This window comes from Nanorana parkeri, unplaced genomic scaffold (genome assembly GCF_000935625.1).
Source record: "Nanorana parkeri isolate BGI_ZX_2015 unplaced genomic scaffold, ASM93562v1 scaffold77, whole genome shotgun sequence".
NCBI lineage: Eukaryota > Metazoa > Chordata > Amphibia > Anura > Dicroglossidae > Nanorana > Nanorana parkeri.
The window spans coordinates 345,567-366,604 of NW_017306345.1; the positions used below are offsets into that span (position 1 = coordinate 345,567).

General features: G+C 40.9%; 1 protein-coding gene across 1 annotated transcript in view; it reads left to right on the plus strand.

Moving 5' to 3' along the window:
• Positions 1-21,038, plus strand: part of KIF21B (kinesin family member 21B) — an 83,068-nt gene that overhangs the window by 5,953 nt on the left and 56,077 nt on the right. The window contains exons 2-3 of the mRNA XM_018576829.1: positions 18,597-18,819; positions 19,547-19,729. Of these exons, the coding sequence (XP_018432331.1) occupies positions 18,597-18,819; positions 19,547-19,729 (406 nt within the window). The remainder of the gene's footprint in view (positions 1-18,596; positions 18,820-19,546; positions 19,730-21,038) is intronic.

A 21,038-nucleotide genomic window follows, 5' to 3' on the forward strand; every position in this document is an offset into this window, starting at 1 on the left:
ATATCCATAACTTTTTTTTTTAATTATTAAATTTTTATTGATATATAATTATTAGACAATTATTCGACCAAACAAATACAGTTTCAGGTGGTGGCACCAAATATAAGACAAACACATTTCTCTACCACTCATCCTCGAGTAGGGTTGCCTTACTTGTGCTTCTGTACCTTATAGACAAAAAATCAAGAAAAATCGATCTAAAAATGAGAGGGGAAGGAAGTTCCATAATTGGTAAGCTAGATAGAAGGGAGAGAGAAAAGGGGGAAAGAGGGAGGGGGGAGGGGGGGGTTTGCGGTAGGATATTCGTGCGGGAACCCATATAATATAAACAATATTGCCTTCCGAAGTTATATCTGCCAGTTTTCAAATCTCCAATACTCTGGGTGGCAAATTGTAGACGAGCGTCTTACGCCCAGCTTATTAATTATTATTATTTTATCCATGGATTCCAGTATGACATTTATTTAGCCAACCAGTTGCGAGTGAAAGGAGGTGGCTTTAAAGGCATTCCACGGTGACCAAATGGTTTCAAACAAAGTTATACGTTCCTGTCTTGCCAGGGTGAGTTTCTCCATCAAACATAGATAATCTACTTTATATATCCATTCTGTGATTGTAGGTATCGTAGAGGTATTCCAATATTTAGGAATAAGGAACTTTGCAGCATTCAATAAATGCGGCAGTAGGGATTTAATATATCTTACCGGTCATACATCCGACAGGTGTAATAAGCAGGCCCAGGGATCAATAGGGGCAGGTTGCCCCGTTATAAAGGTGATAAGTTGGGTAACTTGTATCCAAAAGGGTTTAATCTTAGGGCAAAACCACCATATATGCCCGTGGGTACCTGTAAAGCCACATCCCCTCCAACATTCCAAGGAATGGGACGGGTGTATTGCATGAAGGCGATCCGGTGTATAGTACCACCTTGCGAGTAGCTTAAATGAGGCCTCTACTACATGAGTACTAATAGAAGATGCAGAGTTAAGGCTAAGTAGCCGCTTTTTCTGAGAACCAATCAAGGTGTTACCCAGGTCTGCCTCACAGTGTGATATATATAACGGATCTTGGAGCGCCCGAGAGGAAAGCAATATTTTATACATTTGCAAGAGACCATGTGATGGAGAATCAGTTTGTGACAATAAGGTCTCCAATGGATGTAAGTTTTTAAAAGATCTAAGTGGTTTGGGGCGAGAGGAGACAAAATAGTGTAGCTGGTCTAATACCGAACCTATTCTGTATTTGTTGCAGTGAACTAATAAGGCCAGAGTCCTGTATGACCTCATGTAGCTTGGGAAGTTTAGTAGTAGACCAGTGTCGTAGGCTGTTGTCCAAGTGGCCTGGGGGATAGAATAAGTGACCCCACAGGGGTAGTAAAGGAGAGTTATGGGGGCCTAGTAGTCGAGGGCATATTTTTGACCAGATAGTTAGAGTGGACCTAGTCAGTGGGGAAGTAGAGCTCCGAAGCTCTCTATAATTTGGTGGAATCCAAGGTATCGTCGATAAAGGCTGGCCAGCTAAGGAGTATTCCAGATCGACCCACCGTTTACGCCCCAGCTGATAGGTCCAGTCCAATACTCTATTAAGAGTGACAGCGTAGTAGTATAAGGTAAAGTCTGGGAGAGCCAAACCACTCTCCTGTCTGGTTCTGATAAGAGTCTGGCGATGCTATCCATAACTTAATCTAAAATTAGGGCTAATCTCCCCAGTCACACTAGTTAGAAAATATTGTGAATTATCCTTAATATTTACTATAATTACAATTTAATATTTTTAACGTCTCCCATTTTTTATTTGTGATAATATATTACCTCCTATAATTGTGAATGGCCTAAGATGAACTTGAATTACTAAACAGTGCATACAAAAAGATTAAACTAATGTGAAAAAAATACGCATTGTCCGAGTCATTAAATATAAGTGATTCTTTGTTCACAATTATAAAATGTCCGCCCGTGTACAAATGAGTACATTTTCTAATACAATCCTGTGACCCAAACTCAGCAAATAGCTTTAATGCTTTAATGTTTACAATAATTATAGTACATTCAATATATTAGCCCTCTCTCCACTCTGCTGCAGATCTCTTTATTGTTTCTAAACTAATTTCAAAATGGCCTGTCCTAAGAAAGGGTTAAAGATCTAGAAGCTTGACTTCTGCATTCTATGTTAATGAGGGGAAACTCAGTGTGTACCTAGTTTTTGTACGGGGACAGACTTGCTCTGAAATTGTTGAGAGTAGTTTGCAGTCAGCCCTTCTCCAGAAATATATCAAACATATAGTTGGGTTTTCTCAATTTGATTGCAAAAGTGGAAATACACTTTTGCATCCAAATTGGGATAACACCTATTTTATATTTGTTCCCATTTACAAAGCATAACCTAAAAAAAAAATTGTTGCTTTTATTTCACTTGCTCTTCTTGAGAGAAAGGTTTTTCTCTAAACTGAATGTTCCTCTAGGATGCAAGGAGTTAATCTTTAACCTAATTAACTTGTGCTGGCAGATCTCAGTATCTGTTGCATGTTGTAATCTAGATTTGAACACTGTCCTAACAAAGTGTCAAAGATCTAAAATCACTGTATGTTCAGGGGCGTGGTATTCCTATCGCCCGACGCTCGAGACATGCAGTTGCGGGCACTGGGCAGGTAGTTTTTTTCTACATTTAGCCATGCTTTGGGCAAGCAGAGCTTAATGTAGAGCGGTGAAGCCAGTGCTAGTTTTGTACAAGTGATCTCGGCAATGCCGCTGAGATCACTTGTAATAAGCCTGCTCGTCCGTCCCCACCTCCGGTTGCATCTCTCCCCGCCGGCTGCCTCTGGCTCTGCTCTTCTCGGGGGGGACAGCAAATGCCTTCAGGGTGGAGAGCGGGAAGCAGAGAGGAGAACGTCTGTTCTCTGCTCTGCTCCATGTGAACATTGAGACAGGAACGCTGTACACACAGCATTTCCATCTCAGCTGTCACAGGAGAGCCAGCACAGTGCTGTGCTAGAACTCCTGTATTGGAGGTGACAGCTTCAATAAAGGTCACCTCCAAATGCTATCACACAAGGGCTTGTTAGTTCCTGTGTGATAGGAATAAAGTTAAGTGAAAAGGGAAAAAAAAATGTAAATTGATTTAAAAAAATGAAAAAAAAAATGTAAAGAAAAATAAGAAAAATATATAAAATAAAATATATAAAAGTGATTAAAAAAAAGTTAAACATAATAAAATAAAGAAAATATGAAAAAAGTAAAAGATAAGATAAATCAAAATTTGAAAAAGGAAAACAATAATAAAGAAAAAATAAAACCAACCCTGCCATCCCCACGATCTGCATGTAAATAAAAGCATGCGTAGGTCATTGTGGGTGTGCGTTGAGTGCTGCCCCCATTTCACTGTGTGCCAGCAGCACTGTCTAACACACAATGTGCATTAAAGGGTAGGTTCAGTTTGCCAAGTAATTTGGGAAGATGGAATGACCTGCTCAAATCTGGCTCCACCCCCCATACTTACCTTTTGGTGAAAAGTCCTTCCCCTCCGCCGATATGGGGTGTGCTATCTGTACCTCACAATGCCATCCAGTGCAGCAAATTGCGAGCACTTGTTGGTCAGCGCGGTCACCAATGAGAAGTGCTTCTTAGCACAGTAAAATACATTTTGTTATTTTTTGTATCAGGACAAGCAGATTGTCATGAGGGACAAGTAGATTGGGTTCCTGCTTTAGTCCATGGACATGTAGTTTTTAAAAAAATCTCCACACCCCTGATGTTAATTAGAGGAAGCTGACAGTGTCTCGAGTCTATCTATGGCAGGGATGGACAGCCAGAGTTTCCTCTCAATTTAAAATTGTACAGAAAGGCTACAAAGGTTGGCTACAAAGGTCAGCTACACAGACACATTTTGAAAGTAACAAATATAGTTTTATTATTATTTTTAGGTATGCTGTATGAAGGGGAACACAAACATATAGGGGGGATTTCTCAAGTTTGACTGCAAGAGTGGAAATACACTTTAAAGACGATCTCAAGGGAAACTTTTATTAACTGCAATATGTAAACATTTTGTTTTATGGGTTTAAATGCACGTTATGTCCTCAAAAATGAATCAAAATATAGTAAACATTCTGGTGATTAATATGCAATTATACATTGTTTTGGTAGTCAGTATATGAAAAAGATCCAGTTCTGGTAACCCTTATGCACCTAGCTACCACTAATGAGGCCAATTTGTGACTTTCTTACACTAAATCAAACCAAAGAGACTCTTTTAGTTTTACTAGCACATATATAGAAATACTTATGGATACTAATATATAATCCAGAGGACCTCTACTGACCAGACTGTTATGTAGATAACTATGCAGTGGCCCTGTAATAACCACTGTGATCTCCATACAGAAAACCGGGCAGATTATAGTAGTCACTATATCACCATTAGGAGCCATGTACTAGATGTGTGCTGACATACTGTGTATTACTGTATTTGTCAGTCAGAAAACACAAAAAAAATAGGTCACTTACTCAGATACAGTTTATAGGAACCAAATATTGCACATTCCAGGCTCTACATTGAGTAACAGACAAATATTTTAGGTGCCACACCAGTGCCTCCCATGCATCCAATGCCAATAACCTGTCCATTTGCGGCATGTTTCTTAGCAATAGAGGTACTGAGTGCAGTAGGATTTTATTTTACCTAGAGGATGGGGGAGGGGAGTGGGATTTAATTATCTCTTTTAAAATGCACTTACCCTTCTTCCAGGATATTTAGAATACCTCTGAGACTCTGAAACATCTCCATCTATCAGTATAACCAGACACAAACACAACATGCATCATGATGATTGGTCCAATAATAGATTTAAATGTAAGGTTTTTAATTCACCTGTATAGACATTTTGAAAGAGGAACTTTACCCATATCTTTAAAATAACAACAAACACATCTTTAGAAATGTTTAGTAATGACAGTCTACAAACACATACTTCTAGACAACTGCCGGCTTTGTATTTGCATTCCTTGTTTCTCTTTTCTTTCCCAGTCTTCTGATAGTGGCCATTTTTGCTAAGGGCAGATTACTAGATCTCACTTTACTTCCTGGTACTCTGGCACATGTGACTAGGACATGTGACCATGCACATCATCTCAGGGGAGGAAAATGCCTTTCCCTGAAATCTCGTGAGATTATAGATGAGATTTCCCAGCAATGCTCTGCTGATGTAACCTTCCCAAGATGCAGCACTTTGGCACATTACATCATCTGTGCCAAAACTGGAGCAGGAAGTAGATAAACTCTATTTGTAAATAAATGACAAACAAGTTTGTTTAACTAATGAATACAAGATGATTTTAAATTACTATGCTGGTGTGATTTTTAGTGAAAGGGAGTAAAGGTCTAAACATTTCTAAATGTTTGTTTGTTGTTATTGTACAGATATGGGTAAAGTTACTGTTTAAGAGAGAGTACATCATATACATATTTGCTCCATGTCTCTGTGACCAACAGTGCACCCTAAAAACCCTCTGTACTGCACAAATTCAGCAACATCATTTACAAAGCAATATCTCTAGATTAGAGAATGCAGTTTTAAGCATATTATCGAAATATGTTAAAGAGGCACCAGTATTGAAGGGCTTGTAGAGCAATAGTACAAAAAAACTTTAAAGATGAGATGACTAAGGTGTCATATGGGCAGAGCTCACCCATAGTATGCTGTCATGAGGAGTACCAAGATATATATATATCGGGTTATATATATATTTACGCACACAAACACATAAGTACATACACACACCGGGGACATGGAATTAGTTTCGGCCAACGCCCGGGACATGCAGTATCGGGTGGGTATATTTGTTTCTATATTTAGCTATGCTGCGGGCTAGCAGAGCTAAATGTAGATCAGGGGATCCTCAGTCTTTATTGACTCTCACACTGACCTGCCTAATCTCTGCTGTATTCCTGTGTGTGTGACAAGTAGTGTCAAATGGCAACATCCCCTTGCTTTAAAGGAGAAATAGGGGGTCAGGGCTTTTCCCCATAGTTCTCCTAAGGGTAACGGGAGGACACAAACTAGCGTCCTCCCGTCACCCAAAGCTCAGTATACCGCGAGGTACAGCTTGCGGTATACTGAGACGCCCAAAATTACTGTCTGGATCCACCCAGCTGCGTGAGTGACAGCTGGCACTGACTATCTAGAGGCAGAAACATCTGTACCCGCCCCCTCCCCCGTCTGTTTCGCCAGTCAGCGCTGGAGGTTCGGAGCGGGGGAATCCCTGCAGGGAGCCGTGAGTGACAGTCACGGCTCTCTGCAGGGACAGGATCGAGAAGTGAGCGAGCGGCGGTATGTGTTCGCTCACTTCTCGATCTATTGAGCCGACCTGTGACAGTTTCATTGTCACAGGTCGGCTAGAACTATGAGGCTGAGTGATTTTCACTCGCCTCATTGTAATCCTTTAAATATATAGAGAACAATTAGAGAAAAATGGGAACCATCAATGACTGCTAACTGTGAGCACTGGCAATTAGTGAGATGGCAGGGGAAGAGACTTTGAGGCCTCAGTCACAATGTGTGCCAAGAGTCCCCAAGCTTATACGAGAGGATTTGGACTTTAAAGTGGACATTGCAGTAAAATGCAAGGTCCGTTTGCACTGTCTCGGCACTCTCCCTCTTTACAAATCACCTACTATTATAACTGTATAGAAACAATTTAGGGTTCATACTTACCTCACCCACCAAGTGGAAACTTTGGCGCCTAGTCAAGGGTGACCTCATGCTCGTTCCAGCTAGATTCTGAAGAATAGGAGCAGTGATGAGAATTTTCTCATAAGAAGATGCTCTTGCCATTCAGTTCCCATGAGATTTACCAGCTCTGCATTCCCCAGGAATCTTCCCGGAAGGATGGTGGCAACTGCCCATGGGTACTCATGAGACTGCTGGCAACCGATTAGAGGTCTATGGATGAACATTTCTCAGAATGATCTGTGAGACAGTAATATAGTATAGCTTGCAATTCAGGTTTTGCACTGGTTGTAATATATTTTTAAGATTAGAACATTATATTTGCACTTTAATTGTAACCTTTCCTTAGAATTTAAACTTGACTAATAATATTGCCTAGGAGCAGGCAAACCCAGGTATATTTATGTACTTTTAAATGCCCCCTCCATTTTGGGTCAGCATCAGGGGGGAAAGAAGCCAGATGGGCAGCTTACATTATTCAGTGTGGCTACCTCAACGCCTCTCTTTATAGCCTGCTGAGGCTGCTGGAAGGCATGAGACATATCTGAAATAGCATAATGTCAATGTATTCTCAGAAAAACCAAAAGACCAGATCAAGAACAAGCAGTGTTTATGGGGTCCCCGTGACTTCATAAGGTCACCAATACCTAGTCATCTGAGTGGGTCTAAGGCTATAGAATTTTAGTACTTCCATTGAGCTATAATATTTGCTTGTGATTTAATACTAGGAGTAACAATTAATCACTAAACAGATGGAACGCATGGCTCCCCAATGGAGTAAGCTTTACAAGTAGCATGCTGTAGCATCTTTTTACGATTAATTGCATGTGAATGGAGCATTGTGCGATCATGCCAGATTGATCACTTACTCCTTCGGAAGAAATGTATTCCATCTGTTTAAAGATCAATTGCTACTATTTAATTACTAGCAATTAGAGTAGCATGGCTAAGCTAATAAAAAATCTCCTGTGTAGCTCTAGCCTAAAGTCAAAACAATAAAAGCTTTATTATTGTGAACTTGTAGCAGTATCCCTTGCAAAGTTTGCTCTGCACCCTCAGCAGCCAGTCACAATCCATCTTGTACCAGTCTAAAGGAATTCCAACACATTGATGTGGGTTATTACACAGTGTTTTTTTTAATAAGCCCAACAATAGTACAACAAGGAGGGGGGCAGTATGGCTTCTGACTCACAATGATCTAGCATGCAGGGCAGACACAGACAACAAATTATTCTCGGTGTCTGGTTTAACAGATCAGCTAATTTGCAAATTCGTATTCCTTCCAGCTTCAGAATCTTGCTAATAGGTTATATTTAGAAATTTAAGCAACTGTATCATTAGAAACCATAGAAAAATGTTGCTTACACTGGGATTCTTTAACAGGAACACAATACATTCAATGTGTAATTTTGCTTTCCTAATTATTTTATCTGCATATGATACTTACACAAACAGCACAATACATTCTGAAAACATTAGATACTGTGGGTCAAACCAGGGATATAGACAGAGAACTAACACTCAGGGCTTGTTCACAACATTGCGGTGCAATAATCGCAAGGTTCCATGCAATTAACGGACCCTACCGTGCAACACACCTACCGTGTTTTATCAGTGCGGTAGATGCTTTGCACTGCCATTCATTTGAATGGCACCCCAAACGCACCTCCCGACTGCAATGCGATTGACCGTGCCGCAGCGCACGGTACCGCAATACCATGTGTTGCACGCGGTTCCATATGAAAAAAGCAGTAATGCGCGTTGCAGCATGGTTGAGGGGGTAAGGTGCATTTGGGGGTCATTCACATGAATGACATCACGCCTCCCACACTGCAATGAATGCACCGCAATGGTGTGAACAAGCCCTTAATATGAAACTACCTTAAAGCCTAGTGTGACGGGAGGACGCTAGTTTGTGTCCTCCCGTTACCTTAAGGAGAACTATGGGGAAAAGCCTTAACCCCATAGTTCTCCTTTAAAGTTTCAGTGTTGTGTAGCCAGCACACAAACAAGATATGCACACATACTTTTCTATACTATCATTTAAGTGCAGTAAGCTTTGTTGTCTAAAGATGCCCATACACCTATCCATTATTGTTCGGGAATCGTCCACAAATGGTCTTTCGGGCGATAATCGATCGGTTGATGGGAACCCAAGGATTTTTTTTACTGTACTCCTGGCTGAATTTTCTCGAAGGGTGAGGCTGAAAAACGTTTTTTGAATCGTACGAAAATCGATGGATTAGTAGCGTTTACGTACGAAAAAAAATGGCAACATAAACACTGCACATGCTCAGTTAGTATTGCTAATGAATGATTATCGAAACGACATTTGTCTGTGCTTGATGGGCTATTTGAGCTCGAATCAAAAGAGGGTTCACGAACAAAAATCACAGTGTATGGCCTGCTTTAAATGTTTAATTTTGTAATAATGGCTTCTAAACATAAGTACAGATTAAGAAGATGCCACAGTAATATCTCAAGAAACTCGTGTAGTATATCCAGTGGCAAGTTCTACTTCTTATTTTGCAGTATATCCTCCCCAAGTCATGTGTGCATTTCTTTTTCGTAGTGTGATCTACCTTCATTTTCACTGTACCCCATCAGCTGTCCTATCTGAGGCGAGTGGTGCATGCTTTGTTTCCATGGAAACTAACACAGGAGGGGAGAGGAGGCATAATACAAAGAATGAACTATCTAGATTGAGCACAAGGAAGAATATGAATAAGGCGTTTACTACACTAAGACACTGAGAAAAGAAAAGGACCGAATGGATCGAAGAAAAGAGAAGGACCGAATGGATAGAAAATGATTGGATATGAATAAGGGTGGCACAGGCAGATGCAAACATGGCCAGAAAGGCATGGTAGAAGCCTGTGTATGCAAAGAACCGGCCATTGAAATGGACATTGCCATTTTGAGATCTAAATAAAAAAAGAATGCAAAAGTTAAAGTGGAATCCCAAGCAAATATTAAAAAATAAAATGTTTTTTTTTTCTGGAGTCTTTATATTAGCTTCCCATAATCCCCTGCAAACCAGGAATTAGGGTGAGAGAGAGGAAGGCAAGATAAACTGCACAGGCTGGTGTTTAAACAGATTTATAAGGGGATCCTCACAAGTCATCTATACTTTGTGACTGGAGATCCCAAACCTGTATTGATTGACCGCGCTAGGATGTTGAGGCCCCCCCACGCATGTGCGGGAGTTCAGTCATACCGGCAGATGCTGGAATTCTACACTGAGCTGTGCATGCACAGCTGAGTTTACATTGTAAAGACGATTTTGAGCTGGCAGGTAAGAATCCTTTATTGCAGAAGAGATATAGGGCTTGATTTATTAACGCAAACACGCGCGTATTTACGAAGCGAACGTGAGCATTCTGAAATGGCATCATGCCTAGAAGCTGTATAGCTTCATATATACGTACATGCGCGCCGTATTGCATGTGCATGAAGCTATATGACATGTGAGAAATTAAACCACTTGCTGCCCGGAGCAATTTCTTACATTTGCACACACATGATCAAACCTGAATTTTTGGCTAGGAAACAGCTTCAGACCCCCAAACAATTATATATGTTCTGAAAGCAGAGGCCCTGTAGAATAAAAAGATGCTAGCTGCAATTTTTTATGTTGCACGGTATTTGCGCAAATGTTTATCAAACAAGTATTTTTAAGATAAAATACACTAAAATTAAATTTAGTGCACAAAAACAGAATATAATACCCAATTTTTTTGTAAAATATAAAAGATGGGGTCACACTCGGTAAATAGATACCAAACATGTCAAGCCTTAAAATTGCGTGCGTCCGTGAAACCGCAAACAACTACAATAACCAAAATTACCCATAGGCGACGCTTTCAATGCTTTCACCGCTCATCAGTTTAGTGGTATCAGTGATTGATGACCCTAAAATTATTGCTCTCACTCCGACACTCGTGGCGATATGTAGCGTGTGTCAACATTTTTGTTTTTACACGTAGGCACATCCGAAGCTTGTCTGCGTTGTATGTGCGTGCATGTCGGGGCGGGGGCTTTAAAACATTTCTTTTTTTAAAATCTGTTACTTTAAGTTTTACAATTTTTTTTAATTTTTTTTTACACTCAACAAGCCCCCTATGTAATAGCAAATATAATGTGACAGGTCCTCTTTAAGGAGACATCAGAGGTCTTTCAGACCCATAATGTCATCTAGGGACCCCAAAGAAGCTAATGAAGCAGAGATCTGCTTCCACAGCTTCTTCTTCTGGCTCTAGGCCAGAGAATGTGCCCAGTGACACTGCAAGTGATGTAATACACATCACTTCCGGGTCCAGCGATTGGAGGAGAGATCAGCAGCTGGAAGATCTCCCTCCAATCCATCAGGGTAAACCGACCACGCCGGTCCTGGGCTCGCACAGGGGACAACAGAGCCCGGGAAGGCGACTACGGCATCGGCGGTGGCAGAGGACACACACACACACATGCCGCAGCACCATACAAGTGATCCGGCAGTTGTACAGACGCCGTATCACTTGTATTTAAACAGCAATCGTCTGCTGTTTAAAACGGTACCAAGAACACGGCTGCATCATATTACCACTTCCAGCGGATGACGTGCATTTACGTGAACCCATTGGAAGTGGTTAAAAAGAGTATTTAGCTGCAATCACATATGGGAAACTTACACCAACAATAGGAATAGATTAGAATTGTAACCCTTTAACAAAAAAAAATTTTAAAAAGCACCTTAGTAAAAACACATTTTAAAAAGCTTTACCTGACAAACCACTGGTGTGTGGAGGTCTGGAAAAGCCAACTGCGCTTGCATGCGCTCCCGTTCACAGGATTTTCACCTTCTAAAGCATGATCACCCTCCGTTAGCACTATTTCGTAGTGAATAGCTTAAACATGCACATCAAATGCATACGCATTGCATGTTTACGCATATGTAATTGCATGAACAGGTTTTTTGTCCACAGTTTAATAAAGTCCAATATATATGAAAGTAAACAGTTGTTTCATGTCAGCAATATTTTCATATTCCTGATTCTACTTATGGAGGCTGTTCTTTTTACCACTGTTAATGATCTGATGTTGTATTATTTGTTCAAAATACAACTGGCGTTACAATAACAAAGGGAAAACAATAAAAATGTACTTCACAATTTTTATTTTTAGGTATCACAATGATTTATACACAAATGAAATCTTATATATCTACATTCCTGCTACAGGAGCACATGGTCACGTTTCTACATCGGGCCGGTTTACAACATCACCATGCAATTCATGCAAGGCATTGCACAACACACCTGCCATGTGACAACAGTGTAGGAAATGTTGTCTGCAGCCATTCATTCAAATGACAATCCAAAAGTGCCTCTCACACACAATGCAAGGCACGCATGGCAGGTGCGGCTCCTGATCACTCACATACTTAGTGTGTATGTACAGTGGCCTGGGTCACTCCAGCAACATGCCATGAACGCACAACACACCTGCCGCGTGATGACAGTGCAGGAGGTGTGCTCACTCCAGCATAGGGTTGCCACCTGTCCAGGATTCACCTGGACAGTCCGGGTTTTGAATGCTGTGCCCGGGTTTCATGGCAGCTGAAACCCAGACAAAAGATGTCAGGCAGACAGGGGCAACCAAAATTAAGATAGGGGCTACTGACCCCCCACTGAAAATCGTCTCATCTGTGATATTTACATATGAATGGGTGGCGCCATTTACATATGAACAAGCCACGACTCATTCTCCCAAAAAAATGTCCGTGCATCACTAGAGTGTTTGGGGCTTGCTGGAAGAAAAGGTAGCAACCCTACTCCAGCATCATGCCATGAACGCACAACACACTACATGAACAGTACTGGAAATACCATGCATTGCAGCGTGATAAAAAAATGTAATAAAGAGAAATGCATGATATTTGCTGTAGTGCAAGGTGCAGTGTGGCCAAGTGCACTGTAATTGAGAGCTTCTTTAAGGTTGCAGTCGAATGAATAGCATGCATCAAACATCCTGCACTGTCATCACATGGCAGGTGTGTTGTGCGTTCATGGCATGTTGCTGGAGTGACCCGCCCCACTGTGCATATACACCGAGGACGTGCGTGCCATGCATTGCAACTGAGAGGCGCTTTTGGTTTGTTATCCAAATGAATGGCAGTTCCAAACATTTCCTGCACTGTCATCACATGGCAGGTGTGTTGTGTATACATGGCATGTTGCTGGAGTGACCCGGGCCACTGTGAGTTCATGGTATGTTGCTGGTGTGAGCACAGCTCCTGCACTGTCGTCACATGGCAGGTGTGTTGTGCGTTCATGGCATGTTGCTGGTGTGAACACACCTGCATTGTCATCACATTGCAGGTGTGTTGTGCGTTCATGGCATGTTGCTGGTGTGAGCACACCTCCTGCACTGTCATCACATGGCAGGTATGTTGTGCATTTATGGCATGTTGCTGGAGTGACCCATGCCACTGTGCGTTCACACTGAGGGTGTGAGGGATCAGGGGAAGCACCTGCCGTGTCTTTCAGTGCAAGAAGTGCATTGTTTTTGCATTTATGTCAATGGCATCCCGGATGCACTTCCTGCCAACACTTGTGCTATGCGTTGTGTTGCATTACAACTATGTAGTGCATGCACTGCATTTGTAGATGCAATAGAATGCACGGTCCTGTGGTAACATTATTGTGAGTGAAAAGCACAGTGGGGGGGGGGGGGGGGGGGAAAATTTTCTACATGCCTCCAACTATCTTTGTGTAAGGTTTACAATGGTTCATGACCGGTTTGCTCAAATGCAGACTGACATGTATGTGTGCAGGAAACTAACTAGATAGGAAATTTGTGAACTGTATTGTTAAATCTTGTTCTTATCTGATGTGGCTTTGGTTCAAAAATGTTTTGATGGTTTCATTATATGTCAAGGTTTTTATTCCCAATGTGCACTCCTCACCATCTCATAATTAGGAAAGCATCGCATGCCTTGTCCTTGTTCCTTTAGTATGACTTGGAGGTATTTTTAGTTGTTTTTCATTTTGGGGGGGGTCCAGGACACTAGTATGTTGAAATGGCCAATGATAGTAATAGTTTCTTTTTTTTGTTCAAACAATTTATCCTCACCTGCTGCCAATTTCCATTCCTTTGTAAAACCCACAATCTGATGGTAGGCAGCTATGGATATGTATGTAGGATTTCTTTTGTGTTTTCATATTGAAAAAGACAACTGGGGAACCCAAGGAGAGAAAAAAACAAAAAATGTGTGTTCAAAACACAAGGCTGGTGGATGGATCGACAGTTCAAAAATTCTTTTTACAGGGCAATTCAATGTAATAATGTTATATAATTTTAACCAAATGGACTCTCGCATTGCTAATGTGTTTTCATATAGTATTATTTGCCAATATGCCTACCCTGCTTAAAGGAAAACTATGAGGTGAGTGATTTTCACTCAACCTCATAGTCCGAGCCGACATGTGAGCGAACACATACTGTCCCTCACTCACTTCTCCCTGCAGAGAGATGTGACTGTCACTCACGGCTCCCTGCAGGGATTCCCCCCCCCCCTCCTGCTCTGATCCTCCGGCGCTGACTGGCGGAACGGACGGGGAGGGGGCGGGTACAGCTGGCTGTGCCTCCTAGATAGGCAGAATCAGCTGTCACTCACTCAGCAGGGTGGACCTCAACAGTAATGTCGGGGTCCGTCCTGGCTGTGGCGGTGGCAGTATACCGCAAGTTGTAGCTCGCGATATACTGAGCTTTGGGTCACGGAAGGGTGCTACTTTATGTACTCCCGTGACCCTTTGAACTATGGGGATAAACACTTACCCCATAGTTCTCCTTTAATGGAATGCTAAACTTTTTTATTTTATCGTTTCCACACTGAAAAGGCTGTCAAAGCTGTCCTCAAGGAGTATACAGAATATTCAGCATATCTATATATTCATAGTTTTATTTTTTTATACTGGTTTGGGGGTGTGACTATTATAAATCTTAAAAAAAGGTTTGTTGATGTACAGGCATAATTACATGAACTAAAAAAAATAACAAATAAAATCTGCACGTTGGCCTAGCACGGATGAACTGGGCAATGTTCATGCTACTTTGTTATATTCCACACAGAAAAAGGATGTTAAAATGAAACCATTGCACAACACCACATGAACAGGGCTAAAAATTAGCTTTAGTAATAAAGATTGGCTAATGTAACAAATAGAATATTTTAACAGGAGCTGTGATATTATTTTCAAATAAAGGCTTATGTGCATGCATCTATTTATAAATACATGAAAAAGGCAAAAGAGTGACATTATATGATTATGAAAACAACAACAACAAAAAAAATATATACACATATATAACATCCAACCACCCTGTTAAATACTAATGATACATTCTATAGCTTTTGGCAAAAAAACATGCACTTAAGAATGCGCAACAGAGTGGGCTAAATAAAATTACTTTGAAAAAGGAAGCAGTTGAAATATCCAAACACATGCCAAGAACTATACAATGTCCAATAGGATCATCCAGCAACGATTCTATTGTAAATCCTCAAGCAATTTCTTTATTATTTTTATGTATATATTGTTCTTTATAGCCTACAGAGTATAATCCACTATGTAAAAGTTACTTTGATAAAGGAAGCAATTGAAAAGCAAATGGCAGAAATGCTACAACAAGCAAGATATTTCCCTTTCCACAATCCTATATGCTGGTCTTTGGAGTGTGTAACCAGAATACCTGGAGTAGGCCCACGCAAGCATATGATGGTGTCTGGGCTGGGATTTGGACCCGGTACTCAGGGCAGCAGTTCTAACCCCTAATCCATTGGGCTGCCACAAGGAATACCACATGGATATTAGCATAGCCTACAGGATAATATCCACTCTTTAAAAGTGATTTTAAAAAGGAAGCAGTTGAAACTCAAATGGCAGATAGGTTACAAAAAGCAAGATATTTCCCTTTCCACAATCCCATACAATACTATCTAACATCATGCAGCAATCCTTTAAAATATACCAACAAAGGATTTACTAACATGTGCATGCTAAGGCGGCACTTCCGCGAATTTCAGCATTTACGAACGTGTGCATTTCTAACTGCCATTGATTCACGCCTGTTAGTACACTATCGCGCCATACTCATATGCGCTTGCGCATTCCGGACATGTTTTTTCTTGGCGCATATGTGTCAGGTTAGTAAATGTAACACTTATAGTTATTTATAACCTCTCTATAGAAGGCTATAAATACATGTGTTACTTTTACCCTTTACATTATTTAGCATGAATACAATTGTCTCTGTACACTGAGTCGCACACAGTCATTGCACAGGCTCAGCAGGAATCTTGCCGAGATATAGTAACACCCATGCACATGCGTGGGAGTTATTTTATTGGGGCCCAAGCCAGAGACTCTGAAGCCGGAAGAATATTGGAGCAAAGATGGAAGCGCTGGCGAGGGAGGAGATTGTGGACATTGCAGCGCTGGAGGGGATTCATTTACAGGCAAGCTTTCATTTTAGCACATTATGGCTAGAAGCTCCAGGGAGCCCATTCTGCTTTACTTCTAGCTGTACCTTTAGATCAAAACCCCCTAGCATGTAGAGGGAAAGCATGCTGCATCTGAGTTCTGATGTTTTGTATACTAGAGGGGAAAGGGGGCACATAGAGGTTATTTATATATTAAAAAAAAGAGCTGTTCTTTGATACGAATATTATATCACATGCTAGGTGCACCTTAATTTTATTATTGGATTTGTTATGATTTGTACACTGCATATTCTGCAGGATAAAGGGAAAATTCAAAAAACAGTTTATTTATTCTACTGAGTTACTTAATAGTACAGTCAATTAACAGACCCTTTCCTCCATGGATAAACAGCATTAGTACAGACTACAGAATACTCTTAGTACAGAGTACACAAGGTAATGCTGTGTCACAGTGGCTCTCACAAGCACAAATTTTTCTATACAGCAGCCAGCAGGACCTGTTCCTCTGACAGACTCCTCCAAATAAGAAAAGCCAATCATTGTTAGCAGTACGGTGTTTAGAAGGGAGCACTAATCTGCCCTAATGGACATGTCATGAGCTTTCTGTTACTCCCACCCTCTGCTGACAGGAGGCTGTCATGTGACCATATCATAAGGCTAGTACACAGTATAGGATACAGCGACCAAATACTAAACATACCAGAAACAGAGAGACCGTGTGTGTGTGATATTAAAAGTATGCTACAGGCAATAATACCACTTTTGTTCCATTGTTTTTGGCTCGTCTTTGAATAAATTAGTCCTAATTCCTGCATTCTCATACATTTTCCCCCTCTCCAATATACAGCTATTATCAAACCAAAAATAAATTATAATATATAACTATAATAAATGCAAGGCATCGCATGCATGCAGCAGTGAGAGATGGTCGGATACTAGCACTGCTCGGCACAAGTTATCTTTCATTAGTTGACCAGAAGGCCACAGATTTCCCATTTCTAGCCGACTTGCTAACTGGACATTCCAGCACCCGCTGGCATAAGCCTACAGCTGAAAGGCAAACATTGGGTACAACATAAAACCACACCATACAATTGGCACACGCCAGCACAGATAGCTCTGGACACCATTAACAAGGACTCTGCCTCTAGACACTAGGACTGATTCTGAAGACATCCAAAACCTTTTTGTTGACTTTCTCTTGGGTAACAGAGAAACCTTGTTAAGCACTCTCTTGATGCAAATGAGGGACATAGTGACTAAGATCATACGAGATTGTGGGAGGAGAGTAATCCAGGGAAGGCGGTGGCCCCCAAAGAGTATCGTGAAAAGATCTTGGGACAGCATAGGTGCTTATATTTGAAAGGGATGCATGCTGCCAAAATTAGAGTGCAAAGAAGGGTGCCTCTCAGAGGGTGCATTTGACCTTGGTACATATCAGCACTGAACAATATTAACTAAAACTAATTTCAAACCATCAAAGCAAATTGTGTATAACAGCGGCGCCTGTGTACCTGAACAGATTAAGAGAATTTCAAGGCATTGTGGTGGGGTTTTCATGGGCAATTGTCTAAAAGGATCCTACAGATCCTGTGCATTTCAGGTCGCTCCACTGGCAGGTCAGGGGCTAATATCTAGAAAAAAGCAATGATGGATCCCTGTAGAGCTTTAACAGTCTTTGGGAGACCCAGGAAATAGAGGTTACTTGTCTGGGCCAGAATTTTGAAGTAATCGAGTTGGTCACTTAGGAGTGTTAGTTCCTTCTATGTGCATACTAGGTTTTGCTCGTGCCCTTCAAGAACTGTAGCTGTATCGTCCATGCTTCCCTCCAGTGAAGCAGTATTATGACCTAACTCGAGGATTTCACACTGATGCAATGGTGGTTGAGGCTTTGGTGAGTTCCTCCCTTATGATATTAGTCACTATGTCCCTCATATGCATCCACAGGGTGCTTTCCAAGGTTTCTCTGTTACCCTGGAGAAAGTCAACAAAAAGAAATTTATGTTACCCATAGACTGTCATGCAGCAGAACAGAGTTAGGGTTATGTAGATTTGGTATTAAATTAATAGAAACCAAGAGGATAACAAGCTGCCTGTTGATATAATGGCTGAAAATATGGTCTCAAGGAGTTGATGTATGAATGGAAAAGGGTGTGTTTTTATGTACTGCAATTACATTTGATTTTGATACTACAATCCCACTTTTTTTGTTAGAGTAACAGAAAGAACTGTTTTAAACTTCATAAAGAAGCCAGTTACAGCCAAAATATCTGTTAATCTTAAAGACAGACTTGCTGTTCGATTAAAAAGGTTGTTAGCTCAACCGCAATAAAGCATAAACATTTTACATGTTACTTATACAATTCTTCTATTTTCTATCTTAACCAGGATTCGTCCTCAGAGCAGTAAAGAACAAGCAGAAGGATGTCATATATGTACCTGGGTTTATCCTGGAGAACCCCAGGTTCTTCTGGGTAAAGACAAGGCCTTCACTTATGATTATGTGTTTGATACGGACACCGAACAAGTTAACATCTATGACACTTGTGTACGCGGCTTGGTGGAGGGATGCTTCCAGGGTTACAATGCAACCGTGTTGGCATATGGTCAGGTATGTATGTATGTATGTATATCATGTATAATCATGTATTTAGTTCAGATATTTAAATATTATTTTAAATGTAACAAATTAACATAGTAGGTAAGGTTGAATAAAGACCAGTTCAACCTATATGTGTATGTGAATGTGTGTCTGTATTTATACGACACTGTCCATACTACTGCCATACCACACATACTGCCCAAAGGTAGAGTATCTGGTTATTTTTACCATGTATCTTGTGTTTCTGCAGCATAGTCCGCATTGTTTTGTGCTTTTAACTTGTTTCCTTATTTTTTATATTATATTAACTCTCTTTGCTTATACTTTTAGGCTATGTTCACACTATGTCCAGACCAGATCTGGAGCAGATCTGCTAATGCAGTACAGTGCATTTTTGCTGCGATTTTGCCGGGTTCTGGTGCTTTTTTTGTTGTTGTTGTTTTTTTAGCTTAAATGGGCTTTCAGGTGCAGTCCAGTGTGTTCCAGTGCAGTTTTTATGCGTTTACATGCATTCTAATACGTTCCGTACCAGAGAAAATAAGACAAGCAGTATATTTTTTGTCTGGACTGGAATGGACTGTGCTGGTGTAAACAGAGGCCAGACATACCATAGCGATACATTGGGATGCTTTTTTGGTCCGGGAACAAACTGTTCTGGTCCGGACATGGTATGGACATGGTGTGAACAAGCCCTTAATGTTTAACTCATTCATCTATGTTTTATTTTTAATTCCAGACAGGCGCAGGGAAAACTTACACAATGGGTAGTGGCTTTGACCTTATGGTGGGCGATACTGAACTTGGCATTATTCCCCGTGCTGTCCAACAGCTCTTCAACACAATCCAGGAAAGAATATCTACAGCTCAGGAAAATGAACGGCCTGAACCCAGCTTCAAAGTCAGTGCACAATTTCTGGAAGTAAGTGACTATACTGTTGAGATAATGTTGCAGCGTTTTCTTCATTAGTACAACAGTTTCATAACATATATCACATATTGAAATATGCATGGCGGATAATGTGTTTTCCTCACTTTTGGTCCTGCTGAAGCATTTTTCTTCAGACAGAAATTGAAGGAAAATCTGCAACAGAAATTGTGAAAGGGAAAAAAAACTATTGGGGTTCAACCCTTCCACTACTTTGGAAGAATTACGTAAACTCCTGCACAACCTGTATACGGAAGAAGGGCAAGTCAGTCCAATGTTTGGGACTTGTTAAGATACCTTCTCATTCCAGACGGTGCAGTTTTTCTTCTGCGTATCATCCTCAGACCATTGGGCAAACTGAAAGGGCGAATCAGACCCTAGAACAGTATCTCTGCTGTTTCTCTTCATTTTCCAAAGATGATTGTGTTTCTCTGCTTTTGTTAGCTGAATTTGCTCTGTCCATTTTGCTACAAACCAGTCCTATTTCTTTGCCAGTTATGGTCATAATCCAGCCTTATATTCAGCTACAATCCGTGTATTCCCTCCTCCCCGCTGGGCGCTGCTCTTTGTCCCAGTAGGGAGAAACTGTGACAGCCGGCCAAGCACTGCAGAAACAGAGGGCTGTGAGCGGCCGGCGTCTCTCCTCCCACACTGCTCAGCCTCCTGTCACAGATTGGTAGAGCAGTGTGTGGGCGGAGACACCCCGCGCCATCACAGGAGGCTGAGTTCTCCTTCCTGCACCGCTCGCTCAGCCTCCTGTGACAGCATGTCAGGAAGGAGAGCCAATGCAAACACCCAGATATCAGTGACCGCTGAGTGTTTGTACATAATTGAGGACAGAGTATGGTTACGATATCCTCAATTATGAATGAATGGGAAGTGATCTACATCTCCTCCTGTTCATTCATAGTTGTGGTTATAGTAAACATACTCTCATGTTAAAAATGAACAGGAACACTCATAGGGGATTCCTGTTCATTGATAACTGGGGTGCAGAAAAAGAGATTGGGGACTCTGTGCCCCCAATCTCTTTTTCTATTTTAAAAGGGAAATATCAGGGGTCTGTTTAGACCCCCAATATTTCCCCCGGAGCCCCTAAAAGTAAAGTAAAAAATAAAAATATTTAATCAAAATAAATATAAAAAAATTTAAAAAGTTTACAAAAAGTAAATAAAAATAAAATATTTGAAAAAATGGGAAAAAGTTAAAATAAAAAAATTTTCGGTTTCGGCCTGACATTTTTTAAATTTCGGTTTTGTTTTTTAAATGTGCATTTTGGTGCACCTCTAGTGTTTACATAAAT